Source organism: Panthera leo, chromosome F2 (genome assembly GCF_018350215.1).
Source record: "Panthera leo isolate Ple1 chromosome F2, P.leo_Ple1_pat1.1, whole genome shotgun sequence".
NCBI lineage: Eukaryota > Metazoa > Chordata > Mammalia > Carnivora > Felidae > Panthera > Panthera leo.
The window spans coordinates 13,525,523-13,551,557 of NC_056695.1; the positions used below are offsets into that span (position 1 = coordinate 13,525,523).

General features: G+C 37.9%; 2 protein-coding genes across 2 annotated transcripts in view; both read left to right on the plus strand.

Moving 5' to 3' along the window:
* Nucleotides 1-26,035, plus strand: part of NKAIN3 (sodium/potassium transporting ATPase interacting 3) — a 701,538-nt gene that overhangs the window by 129,964 nt on the left and 545,539 nt on the right. The gene's annotated exons all lie outside the window — the stretch shown is intronic.
* Nucleotides 7,421-15,934, plus strand: LOC122211248 (60S acidic ribosomal protein P1-like). Its single transcript, XM_042924384.1, has 3 exons — nt 7,421-7,592; nt 14,466-14,548; nt 15,584-15,934. The coding sequence occupies exons 1-3, from the start codon at nt 7,421-7,423 to the stop codon at nt 15,932-15,934; spliced, it is 606 nt and encodes a 201-aa protein (XP_042780318.1).

Consider the following 26,035-nt stretch of genomic DNA (forward strand, 5'->3'; position numbering starts at 1 on the left):
TTTATTTTATTTTATTTTATTTTATTTTATTTTATTTTATTTTATTTTATTTTATTTTCGAGACAGAGCGTGAGCAGGGGAGGGCAGAGAGAGAGAAAGACACAGAATCAGAAGCAGGCTCCAGACACCGAGCGTGTCTGCACAGAGCCAGATGTGGGGCTCGAACCCACGAACCGTGAGATCATGACCTGAGCCGAAGTCGGACGCTTAACCAACTGAGCCACCTAGCCGCCCCTTAACTAAGCATTTAGAAACATTTATAGCAATTTGGATTTTTCATGACATTCAAGTGTCTGACTATTATCCTAAGAACTTACTTTTATTTTATTTTACAACAGTTTTTGTCTTCAACTGATTGAAAATTGAAAAAAAAAAAAAGTTTCTTTATTACAGAGTGTTTGAGAAAGCACACATTTAGACCCCGAGTGTGCATATTAATAAATCTCACATAACAAGAAATCAAGAGGGAAATAGTTGCTGGGGTTGGATTACCAGTTCAGTAGTGTTAGGGCTCTATGTTGGTGTTCCTCGAATTCCCTTTCTTCTACCCTGGTTACAATATGCCATCAGTGGTTCCAAGTCTTCTGTTTTCCCATGAAAATACTCATCTCAGACGAGAAAGGGGTAGATGGAAAAAAGCCTTTCTCTCTTGTAGCTTTCTTTGCATTTAGAAAGAGAATCTTTGGGTGCCTGGGTGGCTCAGTCGGTTAAGTGTCTGACTCTTAATTTCAGCTCAGGTCATGATCTCATGATTGTGAGATTGAGCCCTGCATCAGGCTCCATGCTGTGCACGGAACCTACTTGGGATTCTCTCTCCCTTTCTGCCACTCCCCTGCTCACACTCTCCCTTTCTCTCTCCCTCTCAAAATAAATAAACTTAAAAAATACTAAAAAAAAAAAATAGAGAATCTTTTCCAGATTTCTCCCCATATTTACTTGATGAGAATTGAGTCATTTGCCCTCCTTCAGTCAATCCCTGCAAAACTCTCAAGGTCAAGTCCAGCATGACCCAACCTCTAGGCAGGACACCTCGCTGCATGAATGGAGCTAGGGTTCTCTCAGCAAGAAGGACTGGAGAATGGCTGTCCTGCATATTTCTCTAAAGATCTAACATTATCAGAAATTGACATAGCCGCTGAGAATATTTCAGTAAGTCGGAACGTATAATATGGCTCAAGTTTATGGACTGCCTATTATGCTAGCTATTTTATGTTATTCTTCATATTTTGTACAACTACCCTACACATAGCCAGTGTTACACTGGGGGAAATGAAATAGAGAAAGGTAAAGTATCTTTGCCGTATTTGGTTAAGTATTTGGTGCCGTAGGGTGACCAGACAGTGTACATGATATCAGAAACCTAGGGAGGTCTGACCCAGGAGACTCTGACTTGAGCTATGTCCTCTTTTAAATAGGTAATGTGAACCATCTTAACATCTCCAAGTACAATTATTGACTTTCTGGCACGTGGCTCTATACTTTTTTCTTCTCTGGTCACTAAAATGTGAACCCGCTCTGCTGCTATCTGAAAAGCACCCCCTATAACTACATCTGTCACTGTCATTTGCTGTGCCAAAGGCCCCCTCTCTTGTCACAGGGTTGGACCTAATCTGTAGATAGATGTATTCTCTGTAATTCTGAAATCTAGAAGACTGTTGGCCAATAAAACCCTTGTGCATGGTGGATGAGAATAGCTTGAAACTTTACTAATATGTCAGTATTTACTAATATCTCAGCAGTACTCTGGCTTACCTAGGCTTTCATGGGCTTTCAGAAACCATTTTGAACCCTAAAGTGTGCCAAACAACCAACTTTCAACATTTCTTTATAACAGAGCTCTTTGGTAAGCTGAAAATTGCTCAGTTTGTGGAGTTTTCTCTCAATCCTATAGTTTCTCATATTCCAATTCCCTAGAAAATTGCTTCTGAGGTAAGTTAGGTGATATATCTCTGGAGCAGTCCATTTTTTTTTTTTTTTTTCTTCATTCTACTGCTGATCTGGGCATACAACTAATTATCTTCGACCGTGTTCCTTTCTTCAGGTGATACTCTGTTCTAGTTAATACATGCAGCATAGCAAAGTTTATAGGGCTGTGAAAATAAGCTTTGGAACATTCGTGTTTACTGCCCCAATATGTGGATTTTATTATCAGTGAACATTTTAGCATTTATCAAGCTATGTGGGTCCACCTTGAGGTCTGTCTTCCTATCACAGCCATATATTGTCAATTATACTCAATTGTAAGTTACTTCAGGCCAACAACTTTGACATGCGTGGCATCTGATGATGCTCATTAATGTTGTTGATATTGCCTTTGGATGGAAAACTCCAGCATGTACATGATGCGTAATCAAACATTCTTATCAGATTCACCATTTCGTGGGAAGTGATAAAAACAGCACTTGGGGTAAAATAAGTCCATCTATCTTCTAAAAATTTCCATGTAGTTTAGGTTAAGTAAAATAAAGTTAATAATTTATGTTGAAGTACAAATAATGAAAAAAAATTAATGAATTCATTTTATTTTAGCTCTGGACGTCTACATGCTTTTTCCATTGTTTGATAACTCAAATATTAAATGTTTACTTTGAAAACATGTTACAGTGTTGGAATTGCAATAGTGAAGGGTGGTTATGTTGAAATTTAGGGTGTCTTGTGAAATAATGAAAAATTAGTATTAAAAACATAATATTTTTAGATGTCATAAGAAAATATATATTCCTCATAGTTTCCTAGTGAGTGTTGCACATGAACCGCATTTAGAGTATTCTCTCTCTAGAAAAAAAAATTTCAAAGTACTTACGAGGCTGCATTAATTTTACCTAAAAACCATACAGAGAGTCACAGATTGAAATTATAAATCAAAGCGGGTCCCTTTCTACCTGGATTGGAATGCAGCATCAGTAAGATTTACTGTGACCTGAACTTTCAACAGAATAGCTCATGACAACGAGATAGGGCCACGAATGAGATTTTTTTTTTTTTATTGCAATAAACTCTATGGCTTGTCTGTTCTTACTATTTTCTTTATGCCTGAGATTTGTGGCAGGCCCCGAAATTGGGAATTTTAGAAAGAAAGCTCTACATGGGACTGACTCAGGGAGAGAATTGAGAATAGCTTGGTTCTGATGTCTGTGATGAGATATCACGGTGTGCCTAAGAGCTGAAATATAATAAATTAACCTCAAGTCTGGACTGGTAGTATTAGGAAGTTTGCAGGGTAATGTGAGCCAAGAATTTCAATTATACTTTCTCAGGCCACTAACGTAATGCTTTCTTAATGCTATATTTTCCATGTAGTAAAGAGTATCTAGAGTTACATTTTAATTCTTCTAAGATACTAAGGGTTCCATTTGGTATGCTAGCCCTGGAAAGGACTTAGAATCTTTTTCCTTTTTGTTTCTTTAATTACGCTTTAGAGGTCATCTACCATAATCCCTATCTTCTGAGATTCAGAACTGATTTCAGCTGTCATGTTTCCTCAGCAGGCCTGCTAGGGTGCTGAGATCCTGTGGTTCTTCAGCTTTATTCTCCACAACACTTAGTGAAAGTCCGCAAGGATCTGTGGTGAGCCAGAGGCAATTTGCCTCTCCGCTGTGGTTCGAGGCAGGATTGCTGGGTGTAAGTGTTGCTCTGCTTGCGTAGTTCAGCTGAGCAATTCATAAAAAGATGTGACTAATGATAGAGGCAGGAACTGTTGGTTAAGCTATGGGAAAAGTCTGCCCTCCAGCCAGCCTCAGATGAAGTAGTGGGATCACAGTGTCTTCCCTGTAAGAGGTGCTCCGTAAATATTTGTTGCACAAATGAATGAAGGGGGCAGCGAATGGAGAGTCTTGTGGAGTGGAAGCAGACCCCTCAGTAATTTTCCTTTGGGATTTCAACAACATATCATCTCAGCTTGGTTCTTAACCCAGGGCACTGTGGCCCCCTTCCGCTTACGTAGGGCATTTGGAGTTGTGTGAGGACATTTTGGCTGTCACAGCGTTGGGGGTGGTGACGTGTGTGAGGTGCTACCGGCACTTACAGATTATCAAAGGGCGGAGATGTGAACGCCTTTCAATGGGCAGGGAGTCCTGCACAATGAGGAATTCTTGCCGAAATGAGTAAAAAGCATCCCAGTGAGGAACACGGAGTCTCCATCAGAGTTCTTGGGTAGGAAGGTTAGAGACATGACAGCCACCACCTTATAAAATATCCAAATACCTGTTGGACAGATAACATTCAGAAAAAAATACTTTGGTTCGGGCAGGCCTTTCGGTCTCTCTTACAACCACTCAACTAGCCATTGTAGCATGAAAGCAGCCAGAGAGATGATACATAACTCACCAGGTGTGGTTTTGTTTCAATTAAACTTTATTTACAAAAACAGGAGGGGGTTAGATTTGGCTCACGGGCCACAGTTTGTCAACCCCTGTTCTGTGCTTAAAGAATAATTTGATGAAAATCCAAACGTAGTACTTTCTTATTATGTCTCTTCATATAATTGTATTGGTTTCAGCCATTCATTCCAACCAGCTGAGAACCTCTTAAATTTTAGTTATTCCAGTTCTGGTTATCCAATTAAAAAATTAAACTCTTTTTCACTTTGTGTCACCTAATACATCCTTCTATACTTTTAGCTATTTATTCTTCAAACCAAAGCAAAGGCACCTTAAACAGACTAAAGCCTAAAAATGGCTCTGTACCACATAACTCATTATTTAGTTTAAGATGGTGAATGGTCTCAGTAACAAATATGTTTGATTACCATGGTTTAACCATCAATTAATTCATGAAACTGCACCAAAGTTACATTATGCACTACACTTGCTGCTTTTCTTTATAAGAATCATCAGGGGATTGTACTGTATTTTCTCCCTGAAATCAAGATATTATGCCTAGGACAAGCTCATGCATACCACTCTGTTAATGCCAACAAAATTAATATTGGCCATGTAAAACCGACTTTTAGTAAATCATCCTGTTTACTCATATATTCTTGCAATTTGCCAAGAAGAGATGTGAATCTTATCAGTCTGGCCCCTACACCTGCCCCTTTTAAGATACTTGCCCCAATGGGGTTTCCATACATTGTAGCATGACTACAAATGTCTGACTGTGGTCCTGAGTTCATAGTTATGGGTCCAGTAGTGCCCTAGTTGGGAAGGAAGGAATTAACAGTGGTCCTAGCTTTCTCCTGCCCTTCTCAAGGACAGCAGGGCCAAGTACTGACCTCCACTAGACATCCTGTAAATATTTCAAGGAGATTTAGTAACAGATAGATTATCTAAGAAGTTCATATCTATGAATTTTTTTAACAGGGTATTCTTTGTATATCTTGACTGCCTATTATAAATAAACCTGGAATTTATGTGATACAGGTGGCTGGAGAATGGTAGTCACATGACATCTTTATCTGTGTGAGGAATGAAAAACAAAACAAAACAAAGCAAAACTAAGAAGCCCTAAACTGTTTTTCCTGAGACAACTTGTACACGTACACCCAGTGAGCACTTATCTGTTACTCCAAGACCAAATTGCATCCCATTTGGAAAAAAAAAAAAACACAAAAAACTCTTCAAGGCTATAACTTAGTGGTGTAGAAACTAAGGGTATCTTTTTACTGGGTTTAAATAGGACCCGATAGGTTGGAAATGTAGGAAAAAAATTCAGATTGAAGAGCATGGAAGGTTACTGGTATAGGTCTATTATGTCAGTTGTGATTTTTATTTTTTAAGTTAGTAATTGAGAAGTATTTTAGAGTGGTACCAAAGCTCTACATTGCTAGGCAACATCACTAGACTTAACAAGAGAAAACTGGAAATAAAGCAGTAATTGTACTTCTGATGACCTCAAGCTCTGTCCTAATGACCATTTATAAAAGTGAGAGATGATGTACTATGAAGTATGCATATGCTTCATATTAATTTTGCATACCTACATATTCAGTTTTATCTATTAAAATCATACTTTTTTTGCTGTGTGTATTAGGTTGGCATATTTCCCAATTTATTAGTTCATCTATTTCAGGCAGAGTGCTAAGGAAAGTTAAAATTAAAAGGCTAGGAATTTATAATTCTAAGCAGTCATGCTTAAATTAATGAGAATGGCAATTTTCAATGCTTTCTTCAGTTTTGATTTAAGTCAAACATCACAGTAAAACAATTTTCACTCTTTTTAGAATTCAGCTAATATTTCTATGCTTTATTTTCAGTGGTAAATAAATGCATATTTTCTCACTGTTTTTCTGAATTTTATTCTTCCTAGTACTCCATCCTTTTACCACATAAGATTGTATTCCTTTGATCTTTGACTTGTATATTTTTTCTTTTGATTTGTATAATTTAATTGTTAGTAGTAGTTAAATTTTATTGATCACTGAGTTTCAATTTTAATAATGATGTATAGGATGCCCTTTTCAGAAACTGCCCCCAAACTAACTACTTTTGAAAATCAAGGATAAAGACTGTTGAATATAAGTTTGTTATTAAAGAATAAGTGTATTTCAGCTGATGAACCTGTCAGAACAGTATTGGATAGAAAATTATATACCGAAGACATATTTTTAGTGTATTTTCTGAATATATGTAATTACTAGTTTATAATTGAACAGAAAGAGGTTTGTAGTTTTGAGCATCTGGTTTTCTACAAAATTAATTTTAGCCCTGGGCAGGTTTTTGGCGATGCATAGAAGTGTAAGTGGACGAGTATTATTGATGGTGACCACGTCAGTCACTCACCGTGCTGACCCTCTGGGCAGTCGAGTGTTGCCAGCTCTCCCTCTGTGGGCTGTGGCTTGTGGGTGATGACTGGCCTCTCTCCCTAGAAAGGAAGATGAGTCATTATATCCTTTATGTGACATAGCTTGTGTGGTATTAACATTTATCATCTTTTCTTAAATCATCTAATATATGGTCATCTTTAACGTTGAGATGAAATGTATTTATATAAAACTACTTTCCCATTTAGAAATCCAAAACAAGGGAATTTAAATCTTTTTTTGTTTGTTTTATGGAAAGGATTAAGGTAAGTTAACATGGGCTTAGGATATGTCCTTGAATAAAGTTCACTTTATTAGTTTTAAAATCCTGCTTTAATTACTTGTAGCCTTCTGCTTCTGGCAGATGAAATGACTGGTATTGAATTACTTTTTTGACATAAACAACTAGAACTCTGGACAAAACAGATGAGGCAATGCTTTCAGATGGTGTCTCACCACTCAGTGCAGGACTGTGACCTCGAGAGAAGAGAGACACTGTAGAGTCCTTTCTGAAGGTGAACAGGGTTTGAAGCCTACCCAGATGGCAGTGGTCTTGCTGACATGAGGAGGCAGGTAATGGGGGTCAGGACAAATTTGTGGAGTAGAATAGAGGGAGAGACAGGGCGACCAAGGAGTTGGTGTGGTTATGTCTCAAGACACTGGCTGTGGGCTGGGCCACGCATGCTCAGAGGGAGGCTCTGTGAAGCCCACCTCAGAAAGTCTGTTGCAGGACCAACAGATGAACGTAGAGGTGAAGTTCTGCAGTCCTGGGAGGCATGGGATTTCCGGCGGAACAGAGTAAAGAAGCCTCCCCGACCACCCTTCAGGCAGTTGCTACACCAAAAGCCATGGTGTAAGCCAGGGAGGAAGAGTCATTACACTCTAAATTAAGGGTCACGTGCTAGAGCTGGAGAATAAAACAAAGCGAATCTACTATATACAGCAGAAAACCATGCACGACAGAGATTCTGCCATTAGTGTAACAAATACCAATGCTCTTTAAAGGAGGAAAGTGCAATTCAGATTCCCCATGACTTGATTCCATGATGCCCAGAATAAAAAAGTAAATAAATATATTTGATATTCAAAGAACCAGTGCAATAAGTTAAAAAGTGATGCAGAGTTTAGAGGAAATGTAGACAACAGAAACACACTTCTGGGTGATCAAGGTGTTGGAATGAACAGACAAGGACTTAAGAACTCTATTATAAATATGTTCAGGAATTTAAAGGAAACCATATAAATGATGCTTGAATAGAGAGGGGGACTCAGCAGAGACACTGAAAGTGAAAGAAGAACCAAGCAGAAATGTTGAAACTTAAAAGTAATATATTGGAAATGAAAAATCCCTGTAATGGGTTTACCAGCAGATTGCTCATTATAGAAGAGAACCAGTGAACTTAAAGAGAAGCCAATAAAAACTGTAAAACCTTAAGGAAAGGGATCGTGTTATAAGAAAATGAACAGAACCTTTGTGACATGTGGAGCAATATAAAATTGATAGAAGAGAAGAGAATGGAAAAAGGAGTATTTGAAGAAGTAATGATAGAAGATTTCCCAATGTCACGAAGAAAAGTCAACTTAACAGATTCAAGAAATCTGTAAACCCCAAGAAAAACAAATATAAAGAGAGCCACGTTATAATTAAACTATTGATTACCTTAGATAAAGTTTTCAAAGTTGTCAGAAAAAACAAAAAGATACGTTACATATAGGGAATATATGTATACTATTTGAATTATGGCTAATATTTCATCAGTAACAGCGGAGGCCAGAAAGACAATGGATGTCATCTTTAAATTTTTGGAAGAGAAAAAAGTGATGTGGTAAGTTAGTATGCTGCACTAAGTTAAAAATGTCCTTCAAAAGTCATGATGACATAAAGACAATTTTCAGATAAACCAGATCTAAAGCATCTGTTGCCAGCAGAACTGCACTACAAGAAATGCTAAAGGAAACCCGTCAAGCTTGAGAGAAATGATAACAGAGAGAAAATCAGATCCATAAATAGCATAGAATAGTATCAGAAATGATAAATACTTAGATAAATATTTTTAATTTATTTCTTTAAAAGACAACAAATATAAAAATTATGGCATTGCATTATGTGTATTATATCACATAAGATGTAAAACATATGGACAAGAAAATGTATGAATAAATGAATCATATTGCTATAAGATTCTTATATTTTACATGAAGTAGTACAATATTAATTTTTTAAGTAGACTGCAATAAGTAAAGGATGTGTTTATAATCCCTACAAAAACTATGCCAGATAGCTCGAAGAGGTGTAGCTTTGAACCAGCAGAGAGAATAAAGTGACTCTAAAGAAAGTAAAAGAGAAGAAATAATTGTATAAAAATAATAACTGACAAATTAGCAGATATATCATGATGCTATAGAAAATCCTAGAAAGCCAATAATTATAAACATTCGAGTCAAAAGCTATATATTGTTAGACTGGATTAAAAAAAAAACCAAAATCCTGATATATACAATTAAAAATCAAAGAAAGGAGAGGGGCCTGGCTGGCTTAGTCAAGAGAGCACGTGACTCTTGATCTTGGAGTCATGAATTCGAGCCCCATATTTTGGGTATAGAGCTTAGTTAAAAAAAATAAAGAGAGGGGCGCCTGGGTGGCTCAGTCAGTTAAGCGGCCGACTTCGGCTCAGGTCATGATCTCACGGTCCGTGAATTCGAGCCCCGCGTCGGGCTCTGTGCTGACAGCTCAGAGCCTGGAGCCTGTTTCAGATTCTGTGTCTCCCTCTCTCTCTGACCCTCCCCTGCTCATGCTCTGTCTCTCTCTGTCTCAAAAATAAATAAACGTTAAAAAAAATTAAAAAAAAATAAAAATAAAGAGAGATACATGGATCGATAAAGAAGATGTACACACACACACACACACACACACACACACACACACGGAATTTATGCAGCCATAAACAAGATGAGATCTTGCCTTTTGCGACAACATGGTTGGACCTAGAGAGTATTCTGCTAAGTGAAATAAGTCAGACCGAGAAAGACAAGACAAATGCTGTGTGATTTCACTCATACGGAATTTAAAAACAAAACAAATGAATAAACAAACAATTAAAAAGCAGAATCAGAGCTGTAGATACAGAGAACAAACTGGTGGTTGCCAGAGGGCTGGCGGAGGGGGTTGGGCAAAATGGGTGAAGGGGAATGAGAGGTACAAGTGTCCAGTTATGGAATGAATAGCTCATAGGAATAAAAAGCACAGCATAAGGAATACAGTCAGTGATAGTGTAATAGTGTTCTACGGTGACAGATGGTAGCTACATTTGTGGTGAGCCTGGCATAACAGCATAACATGTAGAGATGTTGAATCATTATGTTGGACACCTGAATCTGATGTAACGCTGTGTGCCAACCACACTCAAAGAAAAAAAAATTAAATGTATGTATAAATTCACCATACTGCTCTATGGTGTATTTGAAAGCTACTAAGAGAGTAAATCCTAAAAGTTCTCATCATAAGAAAAAGAAACATCGTGTATGTGTGGGCATCTGTATGAGATGATGGATGTTAACTAAACTTATTGTGATAATCATTTTACAATATATCAGGTCAAGGTATTATGCTTTACACCTTAAACCTATACAATGCTGTATACCAATTATATTGCAATACAGTGAAAACAATTTTAAAAATATCAAAGATAGAGACATGTACTGTGCCAACAACAAACATCAAACATGCTATGAATATTAGACAAAATAGAAATCAGAGAAAGAGTATCGCCATTTACAAAGGGAAATGTTTTTAAAATGATAAAAGAGTCCATTCAAAAAAATCTGAATGTGCATTCCGTTATTAACAGTTTGAAGATATATGAAGCAAACCAATAGCCCTAGAGGGAAAAATGGGTAAATTCACAATCAGCAATTAAAAAAATTTTTTAATGTTTATTTATTTTTGGCAGAAAGAGACAGAGCATGAGTGGGGGGTGGGGAGAGAGGGAGGGAGACACAGAATCCAAAGCAAGCTCCAGGCTCTAAGCTGTCAGCACAGCTGACGTGACCTGAGCTGAAGTCGGACACTTAACCGACTAAGCCATCCAGGTGTCCCTCACACTCACAATCAGCAATTTTTTTTTTAACGTTTTTATTTATTTTTGAGACAGAGAGAGACAGAGCATGAACAGGGGAGGGTCAGAGAGAGAGGGAGACACAGAATCTGAAACGGGCTCCGGGCTCTGAGCTGTCAGCACAGAGCCCGATGCGGGATTCGAACTCACAGACCGTGAGATCATGACCTGAGCTGAAGTCGGCCGCTCAACCGACTGAGCCACCCAGGCGCCCCACAATCAGCAATTTTAACAACTCTTCATAATCAGTAGGAAAATCAGACAGAAAGATGATTAGTAAGGGTGTAAAATAGTTAACACTTTAAGCCAAATCAACATGACTGTTACTTACTAAACAATATACTAAAAACCTGAAAAATAGATTCAAAACAATCTCAATTAAAAAAATCTTAATTTTTTAAAACAAATTGATAAGCCAAAATGTAAATAGAATGTAAAGGACCCATATATAGAAAGCAGTGATGGTCAAGAAGAACAAAGTTGGAAGACTCAACCTACCTGACTTTAAAATTTGCTATAAACCTATAGTAATCAGGGCAGTGTGGCTTGGCATAAAAATAGACACACAGATTAAAGGAATAAAAAGTACACGATAGATTCACATGTTGCTGGTCCATTAATTTTGGACCAAGGCATGAAGGCAATTCAAGGGACTAAAGAAAATCTTTTCCACAGATGGTATTGGAACACTGGATCGACATAGGGGAAAATAAGACTTTTGACCCCTATTTCACTCCATTCACAAAAATTAATTTGAAGTTGATCATAGACATAAACATAAAAGCTGAACTTGTAACTTTCTAGAAGAAAACATGGGAGAATAGCATTGTGACCTTGAAAGAGGTAAAGACAATATACAGAGGCATTAACCTGAAAGAAAAAAAAATGATAAATGGTAGTTCATCATATGAAAAAAATTCTGTTTATCAAAACAAATTTTGCAACTGAAAAGGCAAGACACACACTGCAGAAATTATTTGCCTTATATCTTCCTGACAAGGGACTTGTACTTAGAATATTTTAAGAACTAATATAAGCCGATAATTGAAAGACAAATAGTGCAATTTAAAAGTGGTACCTGGTTGGCTTAGTTGTTTGAGTGTCTGACTTGATTTCAGATTGGGTCATGATCCCAGGATTGTGGGATCGAGCCCCATGACAGTCTCTGCACTGAGTGTGGGGAGCCTACTTAAGATATTCTCTCTCTCTCTCTCTCTCTCTCTCTCTCTCTGCCCCTCTCACCCCCCCTTCTGTGCTTTGTTTCTCTCTAAAAGATAAAAATGAAATGGGCAAAGGACTTGAAGAGATACTCACACAAGAACATATGCAAATAACAGTAAACATATGAAAAATATTCTCAGTTATTGTTCATCAGGAAAACGGAAGCTAAGATCACAATGAAATCCTATTTTCTGCTCTTCAGAATAGCTAATGCTAGAAGACAGACATCGCAAATGGGGGTGAGATGTGGAGCAGCTGGTGCACTCACACGTTGTTGGCAGAATGTAAGACAGTACAAACGCTTAGAAAAAACTGGCAGTTTCTAGGAAATGTAAACATGTATGTACTCCGCTCCAGAATTCCACTTCTTGGTATTTACACAATAAAAATGAAAATATATGTCAAACAAAAACTTGTTCACAGTTTTTCTAGTGACTTTTTTCATAATATTCCCAAACTGGACACAACCCAAATGTCCTTCGAGGGAAGAAGGAGAGAAGAATAGAGAGAGCATAAACTATGGATACATTGAATAATGTGAGTGAACTTCAGAAATATTATATGGAGGGAAAGAAGCCAGATGTAAACTTCTAGAAGGAAACATGGAAGTTCTTACTTTCATAATATGTTTATTTGAAGTTCAAGGACTTTTATTGTGATAGAAATCAAAATGGCAGTTCCTTATGGCTGGGGGAGGTGGAAACGAAGTTGAGTAGAATGTGGCAAGTGAGAACTTTCTGGAATGGTGGAAGTTTCTGGATCTCCCCTGGGTTGTTGGCTAATGCAGTGTATACATTTATTAAAAGTCATTGAATTGTATACATAAGATCTTTGCATTTCACTGTGTGTAAATGTTTCTTTAATTAAAAAGATGTTTAGGTATTCAGTTGTAGATTCCTTTTCGATACACTAAAGGTCTGAATGGTTCTGGTGTTTCCCATTTAAGAAAAAAATGTTTTTATGTGTTGCAGAGTTACCTGCTAATTAGCTTTCCTAGTGCATTTTGATGGCTACCAACATTATATTATACTGTCAGAAGTCTTAAGTCAGCTCTGCATTTTGTCCTTTCATTAAAAGCTGTGTTAGTGCAGAGACCATTTCTTCCATCTTGTTAACCATTATGTCCATTCTCTGTAATGGCCAATTGATTGTTAATAAATTTCTCCTGGACTCCTGAAAAACAGGTAATTAGACTATTTTCCTTTCAAGGTCTGGCTTTCCTTATCTTTTGATCTGAGCATCCTGTTCTGAGGATTTCTGGCTATGGGGAACACACACACACACACGTAATCCCCTGCTAGAGGTTCAAATACTTTGTTTACCAGGCAGATAATTTGACAGAATAGTCACGGGGCACAGACCTGTGAGCGGAAGATGCTTGGGCTGCCTTCGTGGCTCTGCAGGTTGCAAGAATGGGAGGAGGGCCCATGATGGAGACAAAGCAGAGCTGTGGAAACTACACCAGACAGAAGCTGCACCCATTCTACACCTTCCTAAAAACAATCATCTGGAATGCTCTTCTTTACTGAGTTTCCAAATCAACTGGCAATATTTATGCTTAAAACTTGCAAGTGTGGTCATAAATTGGAAAGTACTTAATTTCAAGCCATGACAGCACTCTCAACAATAGCCAAATTATGGAAAGAGCCTAAATGTCCATCAACTGATGAATGGATAAAGAAATTGTGGTTTATATACACAATGGAGTAATACAGGGCAATGAGAAAGAACGAAATATGGCCCTTTGTAGCAACGTGGATGGAACTGGAGAGTGTGATGCTAAGTGAAATAAGCCATACAGAGAAAGACAGATACCATATGGTTTCACTCTTATGTGGATCCTGAGAAACGTAACAGAAACCCATGGGGGAGGGGAAGGAAAAAAAAAAAAGAGGTTAGAGTGGGAGAGAGCCAAAGCATAAGAGACTGTTAAAAACTGAGAACAAACTGAGGGTTGATGGGGGGTGGGAGGGAGGGCAGGGTGGGTGATGGGTATTGAGGAGGGCACCTTCTGGGATGAGCACTGGGTGTTGTATGGAAACCAATTTGACAATAAATTTCATATATTGAAAAAAAAAAAGAAAAAAAAATTTCAAGCCATGACTTATAATAGTTTACATTCTTGGTGATCCATGCACGAACACGTTATTTTAAACGTTTTGTATTTGGCATACTTTAAAAATAAATGTAACAGCCCCATGAAGCTCTTTGACTCCTTTAGGGATACATTTCCATATTTTTCATAATGGATTGATTTAAAGGGAAATCACACAATAGGCAGCACCCTAGTGGCAGTGATTATGACAGCGGTGTGTTAAAATTAAAAGGTGAAAGGCCTCCCTGCCTGCCCTTCAATGAACTATGAACTCCTTCAACTTCTCCTTTCTCAGACCTTGAGACCACACAGCCCAGAACCCCACCTGCCTCATGTACGTCTGAATGTGCTCCTCATCAGAAAGGCAGCCCTGAAAGGGTATGGGAAGGGGGGGGGGGGTCTCTCTGCTGGGGGCAAGTGGGCCCATGTGGCAATGGTACTGGCTGGCTCAGAGAAATGTGGAACTCTGGGATGCTATTTTTTGGTCATTGTAACCCCTGTGACTAGGACTTAGGGGAACACAGTGGCGGCGGTGGTGGCCATTTCTCTTCTTCTGCTTCCTGTAGTGCCTGCTGTCCTTGCTGTTCAGCTTGACATGGTAGACCCTGTGGAACTTAGTTTCAGAGAGCATGGCTTGTTCATGATCCAGTCGTAATGAAGCACAGTGGATGGAATTTCAGTAGGAAGAAGGGGTAAAACACGGCATGAATGAGATGCAAAAGTAAACTCTGAAACTGGAAAATCTCACATGTAGTTACCTACATGTAAGCCAATCAGAATCCCTAGATAGGTAGGGTATTGATGGCCTCAGTGACATCCCAGTTTGGAGGTATAGACATACATCTGTGAGCAAGCTGGTGGGGAAAACTGACCTTTAGTTTCCAGAGTCTGTGTAGTGAAAACTGGCAAAGCAGTATTTTACAGCATCGGTCCACGAATACACTAGAATGACTCTATAATTTCAAGTATATGACTATTTCTGGAAGAACAAAAGCGCTCTTCTAGGACCCTTCAATACTCATTATAAAACCTCTCCTTTTATCTTTTCCCTGATATGTCCCAGGCTTCACCAATGTGAAAGTCCCCAAAATACAGGTAATTGCTGGAGAAGAAAAAAGCACTGTAAAATTGAGAATGTATGCCTTCTAAGCCATTGATCTGAAGTTGCCAGCTATAAAATCTTGGCAAAATTTTGCTTCTGCTAAGTTGTATATTTTATAATGGAGAAAAATCAAGAGAATACACAAATGTCTATTCGGCTCACCTAAAAAGACACCGTGGCTTTCCTCAGCTGCCGCTAAGGTGCTGGTCCTTCCGAGGAAGCTAAGGCTGCCTTGGGGTGAGGCCCTCACTTCATCTGATCACTAGCACGGCTCCCGCACCCTGCAGCACCAGCTCCGCACTTGACCACACCATGGCCTCCGTCTCCTCTCGGAGCTTGCCTGCATCTACTTGGCCCTCATCCTGCACTACCCTGAGGTCCCAGAGGATAAGATCAATGCCTTCATTAAAGCAGCTGGTGTAAATGTTCGACCTTTCTGGCCGGGTTTGTTTGCGAAGGCCCTGGCCAACGTCCACATCCACATCGGGAGCCTCGCCTGCAATGTAGGGGCTGGTGGACCCGCCCGGGTGGCAGCCTGTGCTGCACCAGGGAGTGGTCCTGCCCCCTTCACCACTGCTGTCCCCGCTGAGAAGAAAGTGCAGGCAAAGAAAGAGGAATCTGAGCAGTCTGATGATGACATGGGCTTTGGGCTTTTTGACTAAACCTCTTCCGTAACCTGTTCAATAAAAAGCTGGACTCTTAAAAATAAATTAAATAACTAAATAAACATCGAAAAGCTGAAATCTAAACAAACAAATAAATAAAGATACTATTAGCTTCTTTTTGGAAATTATGGCTTTTGTATATGTCATTATTAGGAGCTCTGATTTCTTTTAAAGTATTCCTGGAATAAGAATTACAGTTCAAGGGGCTGAACCTAAAACCAGTCGAGACTGGAGCTAATTATGTGGAGCCCAGTCTTCAGAGGTTACCCAAGCCCTGTCCTGGGCTCTGTCCTGTGCTCCAGTCTATCCTCTCCTGTCCCTGGCTAGGCTCTGCTTTAGGATGAATTGCCCTCCGTGGGTGTCTCAGAGCTCTCAGTACCAGCGCAACTGTTATTAATCCCACTGCCCATTCTTGATGTCATTTCCTGAATTTTGGATGAACCTTGACACCCAAGGACCTTTAGATTCCATCCCTGTCCAGTCCCTTCTCTGGAGTCAATGGACCAGGCTAACACACATCCCTGCAGAAATATCTGGACCAGGAAGGCTGAAAGCAATCACAGTTTTTCTTTATATAGAGCTTTACATGATTTATCAACTCAATTTTCTATACTTGTATATTGAGGGGAAAAAAAAGAAAAAGAAAGGCCAAATTAGATACTTTTCTCCTAGAAAATTGAATGTGTATTATGCATGTGGACATATTTATTTATGATGTACATTCTTCCATTTACTGGACTTGTGGTAGCTTTCATATCTTTTTAAAGTGCCAGATAAGATATTTATATCTGCATCCCAAATGTCTAGCCTAGTGCTTGGTATATGGTAGATACTCAGTAAATGTTTGTTAAATCAAATTGAATTTTAAAATAGTGCAGAGATGGTTTATAGGAAGGAAGTGATCATACCAGATGTCTGAATGCAATAGAATCTTATCATTGGGCCATTAATTTGACTCTGAGCTTCCTAAATTCAGCACAGTATTCCCTTTGTAATAAATGGTCCTGGATTTAGTTTCTGACAGAAGAGCATATAAACCTTACTTTGAAAGTAAAAGAATATAAAATTTATCTTAGCAGGCCAAATATAAAGAAGTGGTAAAACATAGTGTCCAGTATCTTTGACTGTGTTTTTCTTTTCTACTTACATAAAAGAAGATGCAGAAATATTTTTAAAGTGAATAATTCTTATTTCCACACTCTCAATGGTAGAAGGCACAATACTACACCTCATTTCAATGATGGAATTCTCTGTAGACCAGAGATAATGCTGTCTAGGAATCCTCTATTTGTATTCCAATTTAATATAATAGGACTTGTATAATTTAAATGAATGGTTTCCTATTAAACTATCACTTTCAAATATTAGTATTCCTGGCAAGTTCCCAGTGCCAGTCAGTTCGCAATTCTCCAGCAAGTACCTGTAGCTCAGTTAGTCTTGGTTTCTAATTGACAGAAACAATCTCAACATGAGGAGGCACCACTGACAATCAGTGATGGGTGGATTAGGAGCCTGACTTGTGTCCTTACTTGGAGAGAAGCCAGTTCATTTCAGCACAAGATTGAGACCCAAGGTGGGTGCCTGGGTGGCTCAGTCTGTTGAAGAAGCCACTCTAGATTTTGACTCAGGTTATGATCCCAGGGTCGTTGTGGGATCAAGCCCTGTGTCAGGCTGAGCATGAACATACTTGAGATTCTCTCTCTCTCTCCCTGTGCCCCTCTTGCCTGCTTGTGTATGCACACTCTTTCTCTCTCTCTCTAAAAAAAAAAAAAGATGGAGACACAAGGGAGCTTTCATGGGGAAGCTAATGGAAAACAAGTCAGTGGCCCTTCTCTGCACTTAGAATATAAATTAGAATGTAAATACTTGAACATATGTTTTCTACTGTTTGTTTTTTAGAAAATTTATTATGGAATATTTCTAAATTCCTTAAAGATTTCTTTTCAGAAAACATCAAATAGGAAAGAATGAAAGGGAAGTTTCATTGTATTTCAAGTCAGACAAAAAAATTCCTGGATTATTCCTTCACGACCTACTAAAATTTTGTTGGTGGATCTCCATAGCGTAAAGAGGAAGTACAAATTCTTTGCATGCTCCTTTCACTCCAATTCTATTCTTGCTGTCTCTGTCTCCCTTTACCCATCCTCCCCGTTCTATCTAGCTGCTCACATTCCCTGTGAAGCACACACATCTCATCCCAGCAGTCTGTGCTCCATGGTGGCCTGCTCAGCCTTTGGCATACCTGTGCTTTCTAGTCTCCACGTGTTTTCTCACCTAATGACTTCTTTCTCTCCTTCCCATTCTCACCTGTCAATGGCCTGCCAAAGACTTCCAGTTCAACACCCCTATGTTTATAGTAGCATTATTTACAGTAGCCAAATTACAGAAGTAGCCCAAGTGTTCATCGATAGAGGAATGGATAAAGAAGATGTGATATATATATATAAATGTGTGTGTGTGTGTGTGTGTGTGTGTGTGTGTGTGTGTGTGTGTGTGTAGGAATGTTATTCAGCCATAAAAAATTATGCAGTCTTGCCATTTACAATGACATGGAGAGAACTAGAGAAAAACACCGTATGATTTCTCTCTTACGTGGAATTTAAGAAACAAGTGAACAAAGGCAAAAAAAGAGAGAGAGAAAGTGAGAGGCAGAGAGAGAGAGAGAGAGAGAGAGAGAGGCAAGCCAGAAACAGGCTCTTAACTATAGAGAACAAACTGATGGTTACCAGAGGGGAGGTAGGTAGGTAGGGGATGGATGAAATAGTTGATGGGGATTAAGGAGTGCACTTGTCATGATGAGCACTGGGTGATGTATGGAATTGTTGAATCAGTATACTGTGCACCTGAAACTAATACAACCCTGTATGTTAACTATACTGGAATTAAAATAAAATTTTTAAAAAGATACTTAAAAAAAGACTTCCAGTCATAATTTATATAGTTCCTCCTTGAATCCTCTTAGTAGAGTAAATCTTTGCATTTGATTTATCCTTCTATAGTGTCTTTACCACCACATTATTTCTTTAGGTGTATATTCCTGTTCTACACACAAGATTGTAAATTCCCAGAGAACACAGTATTTTAATCAGCTTTTATTCTACCTAGTCCAATTCCTTGCTCATAATAGATTCTCTGAAAATATTTATTGAGGTGAGTTTATTTGAAGAGTTTTGACAAAAACTACCTTTCCTCATTCAGCATTTCTAATTTTGAATTGCACAAAATATATCATAATGAAAAATTATGAACACTAAGCACCCTGCTCAGGAGTTCATTAACAGATATGTCTTTCTATTCTGAAAGTTTCCTGTAGAAATTAAGTCAAAGAAATCTATGAATTGCGTAGTTAGGATTCTTGAGAGGACTCGAAGATTTTACCCTTCCCAAAATACACAAACACATACCTTTTTCCTTTTTGGGTCATGTTCCAATATTTGTATCAGCTTGTTGTGAGTGAACTTTTACATGGATCCTTGGATTACTTTTCTTTCCTGGAAATCCACGTGGCCTCTCTTCCTCCTCAGACTTTAGGAGGTCTAGCAGGACCAGGGTTGGTTTGAAGGAAAAGGATGCAAAGGCTTCAATAGAATGATTTCATTCCTTGAATATGTTTTTTGTATGTTTCAACTCAATATCACACTGGTAGGCCTTACAGACCAAATCAGGACATGTGTATAGAGGAATATATTCTTGTCTAGGACATGGGGAGTATAGTTGATTCTTGGCTCATATAAGTAAATTAAATAATTAAAATAATTAATAACAATCAGTTAATAATAATTTTAATAACTAAATGATTGTATTTATTATAATTTATTTTACATAACAAATAATAAAATTGATTTGGTAGTAAATAATTAGTAAATTGAATGAGTAAATTAAAAAAGTAACACTGACTCTTATTTTTATAAGGTTTAATACCCAACAAAAATGCATTAGTGAAGCCGATAGGTGGGTTAGGCAGTCTTCCTAATAACTGTAAATTCACTCTGACTCCAAGACAGTAATATGTGTTTTGGACATAGGCTGACTTGAGTTTGAGTCCTGGTTCACTGACTAGCCATGTGACCTTGGACAACGTAACAGCTTCTGAGCTTCAGTATTCTGATCTATAAAATAAGAATATTGACACATATCTTTGGAGATTATTCATATGCTTCTATTTCACAGCTTTTAGAAAGACATTCTTAAATGCTTTCATATAAAATTTAAAATCACTTTATCCAGTAAAAACATCCTACCTGCTGGTTTCTAATAAAAACTGGATTCAACTTATGTATAAGAAAACTCGGTGTGTGTGTGTGTGTGTGTGTGTGTGTGTGTGCATGATATTAAATCTGTCCATCCAAGAAAAAAATTATATCTTTCCATTGGTTCCCATCAAGAAGATTTTCATTTTTTAATAGAATTCCTGTCTTTCTTGTTAAATGTGTTCCTTAACATTTTCTTGTGTTTTTCCATTTTTTTCCAGTTGACAATAAAATATATTCTGATTTATATTTTCAAGTGCATATTCTGAATAGAGAAAAGCTATTGATCTTGGTACATTTATCTTGTATCCCAGTATCTTACCAATGTTTCATATTAATTCTATCAGTTACTTTATACTGGAATATCTTATATTTTTTGATCCTATCAGAAAAAGTAGCAATTTTATATTTTCTTTTTTCTAAACATTTGTATAGATTATTTAATTTTCATGATTTATTACATTCACTACTAGAACCTCTAAGACAATGTGAAATAAAAAGGGAATAGTGGCCATTGCTTTCAGATCTCTGATTTCAAATGAGATAAAGATAATATTGAGTTAAAATTGAAGACAATATATTCTCTTGTTTTTGCTAATTTTCTTCTCTTCCTATTTTACACAGTAGTTTCATTAGGATTAAATGCTAATTTTTTTTTCAAATGCATCCTTAACATTTGAAAGATGTGACCCATGAATTTCCTTCCTTGAATTTGTAGATATTGTGGATTTTGGTGGCAGACTTTTGGTTGCTTACTCAAGAGCCATTCCTCCTTCTCCCTTTTTATCTTGTTAATAGAACTCCGACTTCCACCTTAACCTAAACTATACCTTAACTTATACCTTGAGGAAAAGGGTGGCCTCTCCCATTCCTAGAGATGGTTAGTGTTACCCCTGAGGTAATTGGCATAATTGACATCCCATTTCCTTTTGCCAGAGCTTACTCTAAATCCAGGCCAATGGCATAGTCTAATCAATGAGACTAAAGAAGAATCCTTTTATGATTAACAAACAAAAAACAAAAAACAAAAAACAGATCTTCTGGAGAAAAAGCTTTTTTACTCCTGCCTTCATTCCTGCTTGGCCTGTTGTGTGAAGACATGATTCTGGGAGCTGCAGCAGCCCTATTACCACCGTGAGGAAGTGGAGAATAAAGACCATGAAGAGTCCGTGTTCTAAGGATGGCAGAAGAGAAGGTTAGAAAACAGCTTGGCAGAGATTCTGGGCAACTGAACCAATGTAGCTGCTGATTGTGTGACTTCTTGTTCTGTATGAAAATGCTCTATTTGTTCAAAATCCCAAATCCTGTATGACCTGGTCCCTGGCTTCCTCTCGTCCTACAGCTTTTCCTTGTCACACTGTGCTCCAGCCTCACTGGGCTTCTTGCTGTTATAAGACACAGCAAGAATAGTCTCGACTCAGAACATTTGCTCTCACTTTTCCTTCTGCCTTGCTAAGCTGCCCAAGGTATCTGTGGTGCTCCCTGACTCTATTCAGGTCTCTGCTTGCTTGTTGCTTCAACAGAGTATTTGCAAGACGTTTCCCATCATGTTCTGGTTCCTTAGCCAGTTTTATTTTTCTTCAGGAATCTTTTCCATATGAAAACACATTATGTATGTATTTTATTTACTGTCTTTCCCCAATATAATCAAAGTTTCATGAAGGCAAACACTGTATGGCTTGATTTATTGTTGTATCTGAAGTACTTGGAAAAATAACTTGTATACAGTAAGGCAATCAGTGCATAGTTGTTGAATAAATGAAAATATGTTTATTATGAAGTTATCCTTTTCCTCTACCTGCCCTCTTCGTGAGATCACTTGAATTGCTTTTACTTTTCTAGTTTTCTCTATCTCAAGGTACACCAGTGTTCCTCCCCTTAACAGTTCTAGGGTTTACTGAGCTAGTTTGGTAATCTTCATTGGACCCTATATTAGACTTTCTCTTGCAGTGTATCTCTTCATCTTTTCAATTTCAAGGTTCTTTATTAAGTTTTTTTCTCCTTTCCTTTCTTTTTTTTTTAAACAAATTCTCAGTCAGCTTATCTTTACCCTTTTTTTGTAAAGGGCAAAGTCCATTGCTCACCACTGTTTCCTCTTCTCTTTATACTCAATATCAATGTCCTTCAGCTCAAGACCACAAGGAATACACCTGTAGTTGAGCAAGTTGAATTTATTTGTGATGATGAGGCAGCTAATACCGTTAGAAACCATGGGGAGCTTTAGAGGATGTTAGAAAGAATCTACAGAATTTGCGTTTAGGTTTAGGGATTTGGAGGATGGTTTAAGGAAGTAGATTGGATACTGCAAGGAGCAGGTATAGTTCTATGATTGGGCATCTTAATAACTCTTATCCTCAAGGAGGGTGGATGTGAGTGAGGCTGTAGCTGTAATTGGTAAAGTAGCCCCCATCATTGGTATTAGCTAGGAAAAGAATATGTCTGCTAATTTCTGGTTTGGACAGTGCTCATATTTTGTTCTGAGTTCGTATATGATTACAGAGTGGCCTTGTTTTTGACATGACCTTCAGGGAGAGGGGCCTTGTCTGACGCTCAGGTGGTGTGAGATTGTTGATGTTCAAATGGAGAATGCCAAGGGGTGCCTGGGTGGCTCAGTCGGTTAAGCATCCGACTTCGGCTCAGGTCACGATCTCGCGGTCCGTGAGTTCGAGCCCCGTGTCGGGCTCTGTGCTGACAGCTCAGAGCCTGGAGCCTGTTTCCGATTCTGTGTCTCCCTCTCTCTCTGACCCTCCCCCGTTCATGCTTTGTCTCTCTCTGTCTCAAAAATAAATAAACGTTAAAAAAAATTAAAAAAAAAATGGAGAATGCCAAGATGTGGCTCTGAGCTACCAGATACCAGGGGCTGCTTTCCTCTTTCTGTTACCGCATCTTTATATGTCTGTACTCTTTCATTTGTTATTCACTTAAATTGATTTAAGTATTTTTCTCCTGTAAAGAACATAGATGGTATAGTACCTGAATTTTGCTGTTCTCCAATTGTCTTCCTTTTACTTTGACAAATAAATGGTATAAGATTTTGAATTTCATTCTTTCCTTTTAGTAGATATCAAATATTATTCCACTGACTTCTAGGCTCTATAGTTGAAAATAGTCACATGACACTTTTATATCATCTCCTTTGTAGACAGTTTATTCTTTCTGCTTGGAACATTGTAAGATATACCGTATTTTTGAAGGTTAAGAAATTTTCACCAGAATTTGTCTGATCTCTTTTCTCTTGTTTTCTTTTCATACTTAAACTAAAAAATTGTATTACATTATTTGTTTAATTATGGTGATTCTTACAACTGTTTCTTTTTCTCCTTCCAGAACTCTTATTTTTTTATGTTAAATCTTCTGTATCTGCTCTCTAAGTCTCTTATCTTTTTGTGCATGTGTGTGTGATATATGTGTATGTATATAAATAGTGTGTGTGTGTGTTTGTATTAGTAATTTTTTAAACCTTTGTGATTGTTTTCAGTTGATCTGAATCCTAATTCAGTTTCAGTTGATCTGGGTCCTAATTTGGGTCTCAAACAACCATATTGTCCTTACATTCATATACTAGATGTCTAATTAGAAAATCATCTTTATTAGCTGAAGAACATCTTTGTGGTGTTGTTGAATCCTTTTAGTGCTTTTGTTTTTTTATTAAAGTTTCTGCCTTTTCCAGGAACTCTGTTTCACTGGGTATCTATTCGTGTTTTGGCCACTGAACTCCCTTAAATGTGTGTGTGAGTGTGTGTGTGTCTGTGTGTGTGTGTCTGTGTGTCTGTGTGTGGTTGTGCTCTTTTTTGTCTGCTCATTGTCCAGATATCCCAAGTACTGGTTTTATATAAATAAAGAAAAGCAAAATGTTGAAGCAGGTTGGCCATTCCTCCTTCCTAGAAGGAGCTTTCTTGTTCCCCACATCCTCAGTCTCCTTGAAATCTCACTGCTTCAGAGGTTGGGGGCACTCAGCTCACTAGTTCAGCTACTTCTTACTTTTAGGAAGGCCAGGGTGATGTGACCCTCATGTGGGGAGCTGATTTCACTCTTCCCCTAGAGCTCTACAGGTCTCTGTGGGCCACATTTATGCTTCTTACTGTTGGTCTCTGCTTGAGAGTGGGGATGTGGTACTGTACCGGCCATGTCCATAGACCTTAGAACAGCCCAAGGCCTTCCTCACTGCCTACAGACCCAGAAGCTATAGGCTCTGGAGAAGCTGCCATCTTGGAGTAGAGGGTAAGGGAGCTGCACTTTAATTTCCATGTTCCCATAATTCTCTGTGTAATATCCTTCAGAGCACAATCCTATCTTTCTAGCTACTCTATTTGGTCGTCAAGTCTACAAGACATAAAGTAAAACTTCTCACAGTTTTTTTATGCGTTTTGTTAAGATTTTTTTTCAATTGATTTTATTTATTTACCTATGTATTCAACAATGTTTATTGGGTACTTTGGCCACCAGACCTCTGTGTATTGAGGCTACAGCAGTGAACAAGACAGGCAAATCTGTGCTCCCATGGAGTTATACTCCTGGTAACTTCACACCCAGTGCAAATGTTCTGCTTTAGCCAAGGCCAACTTGCACATTAGGGGACTAGTACATATTTTTGGTTGATCTGTGAGACCACATCAGATCATTTCAGAAAGCACCCCAGTTTTAACTAGAGCAAAATTGCCTTGTCTTAATGTTTGCTGTGATTTTTAAAGTTCCATTTGGGTTAAAAATATTTCTACGTGTGGAGAAAAGAACACTGTTTATGAAAATACAAAGATATAGGAGGACTCCTTAATGGAGAAATTGAAGAAATGGATGCTGCGAAACTTGCTGTTATTTCCTGCTGGGATACGATTAAAGGTGGAAAAAAGGAGAAATAGGAAGTGTCTGAATAACTTGTAAGAGGCAGTCGTGTGAACACAACTGCTGGAAAAGCATTTAACTAAATTAAATGTATCAGTGGGAACTATCTACAGCCTGTTTCATCATGAACCATCACTAATTTGTAAGGGAACTGAATATGATGGGAACTTTGAAAGTGCTATCCCGGATAAGAATTTAAAGGAAATTCCATGTGGCTGTATTCAGAAATCTTGGAGTTCATTATCTCATATTCAGGGTTGGCTGCAGCACATTTACTGGAGTAAGAAATTAGAGATATTCTACAATTATTGCAATTAATATCTTCAAAAAATCAAGAAAGGATAAGAATTTTTTCAAGTGATTGAAAACTTGGATTTTCACAGTTAGTGTTAGAGAAAGTTAGACTTGTAAATTTGCAAATCTGCATCCAGAGGAGAGAAAATAAACACGTTCCTTTGGTGTCCAGTTGCTATAGAAAGGCCATCTGCCCACAGATGTTCATCAGGTAGGGGAACTAGAATGTATCTGAGTATTTGTAAGTTGCCACAAGAGCACCATATATTTAAGAATAAAATGCCTTTCTTCTACCTTTTTAAAGCTACAGATTGAATTTGTACTTCAATCACATCGAGATTCCTTTTTGACAAGTCAAGTAACTGTAATGGATTTTCTCCCATTCAGTCACAAGACTTCTCCCTGCCAGGTTACATTACAATAAAATGGTTAATCTCCCCACCCACTAATCTGTTTCTTACCTCAAACGGTAAGAAAATTACTGTTTGTAATTTGACGTAAGAAAATTAAATACTATTTATCAGTGTAAAATAGTGGAACAAAATCATTACTAAATCCTTTGGAGTTTATTAAAATAGCTTTGTAAAGATATTTTTGAATTTAAAAAGCTAATAATCCTCAATTCACATTTTCAACCTGTCCATCTCTTGCTTTCATGAGAATAACCCCAGCCAGAGTGTATTATGGGTTTAAATATGAATGTTAGGAAAAA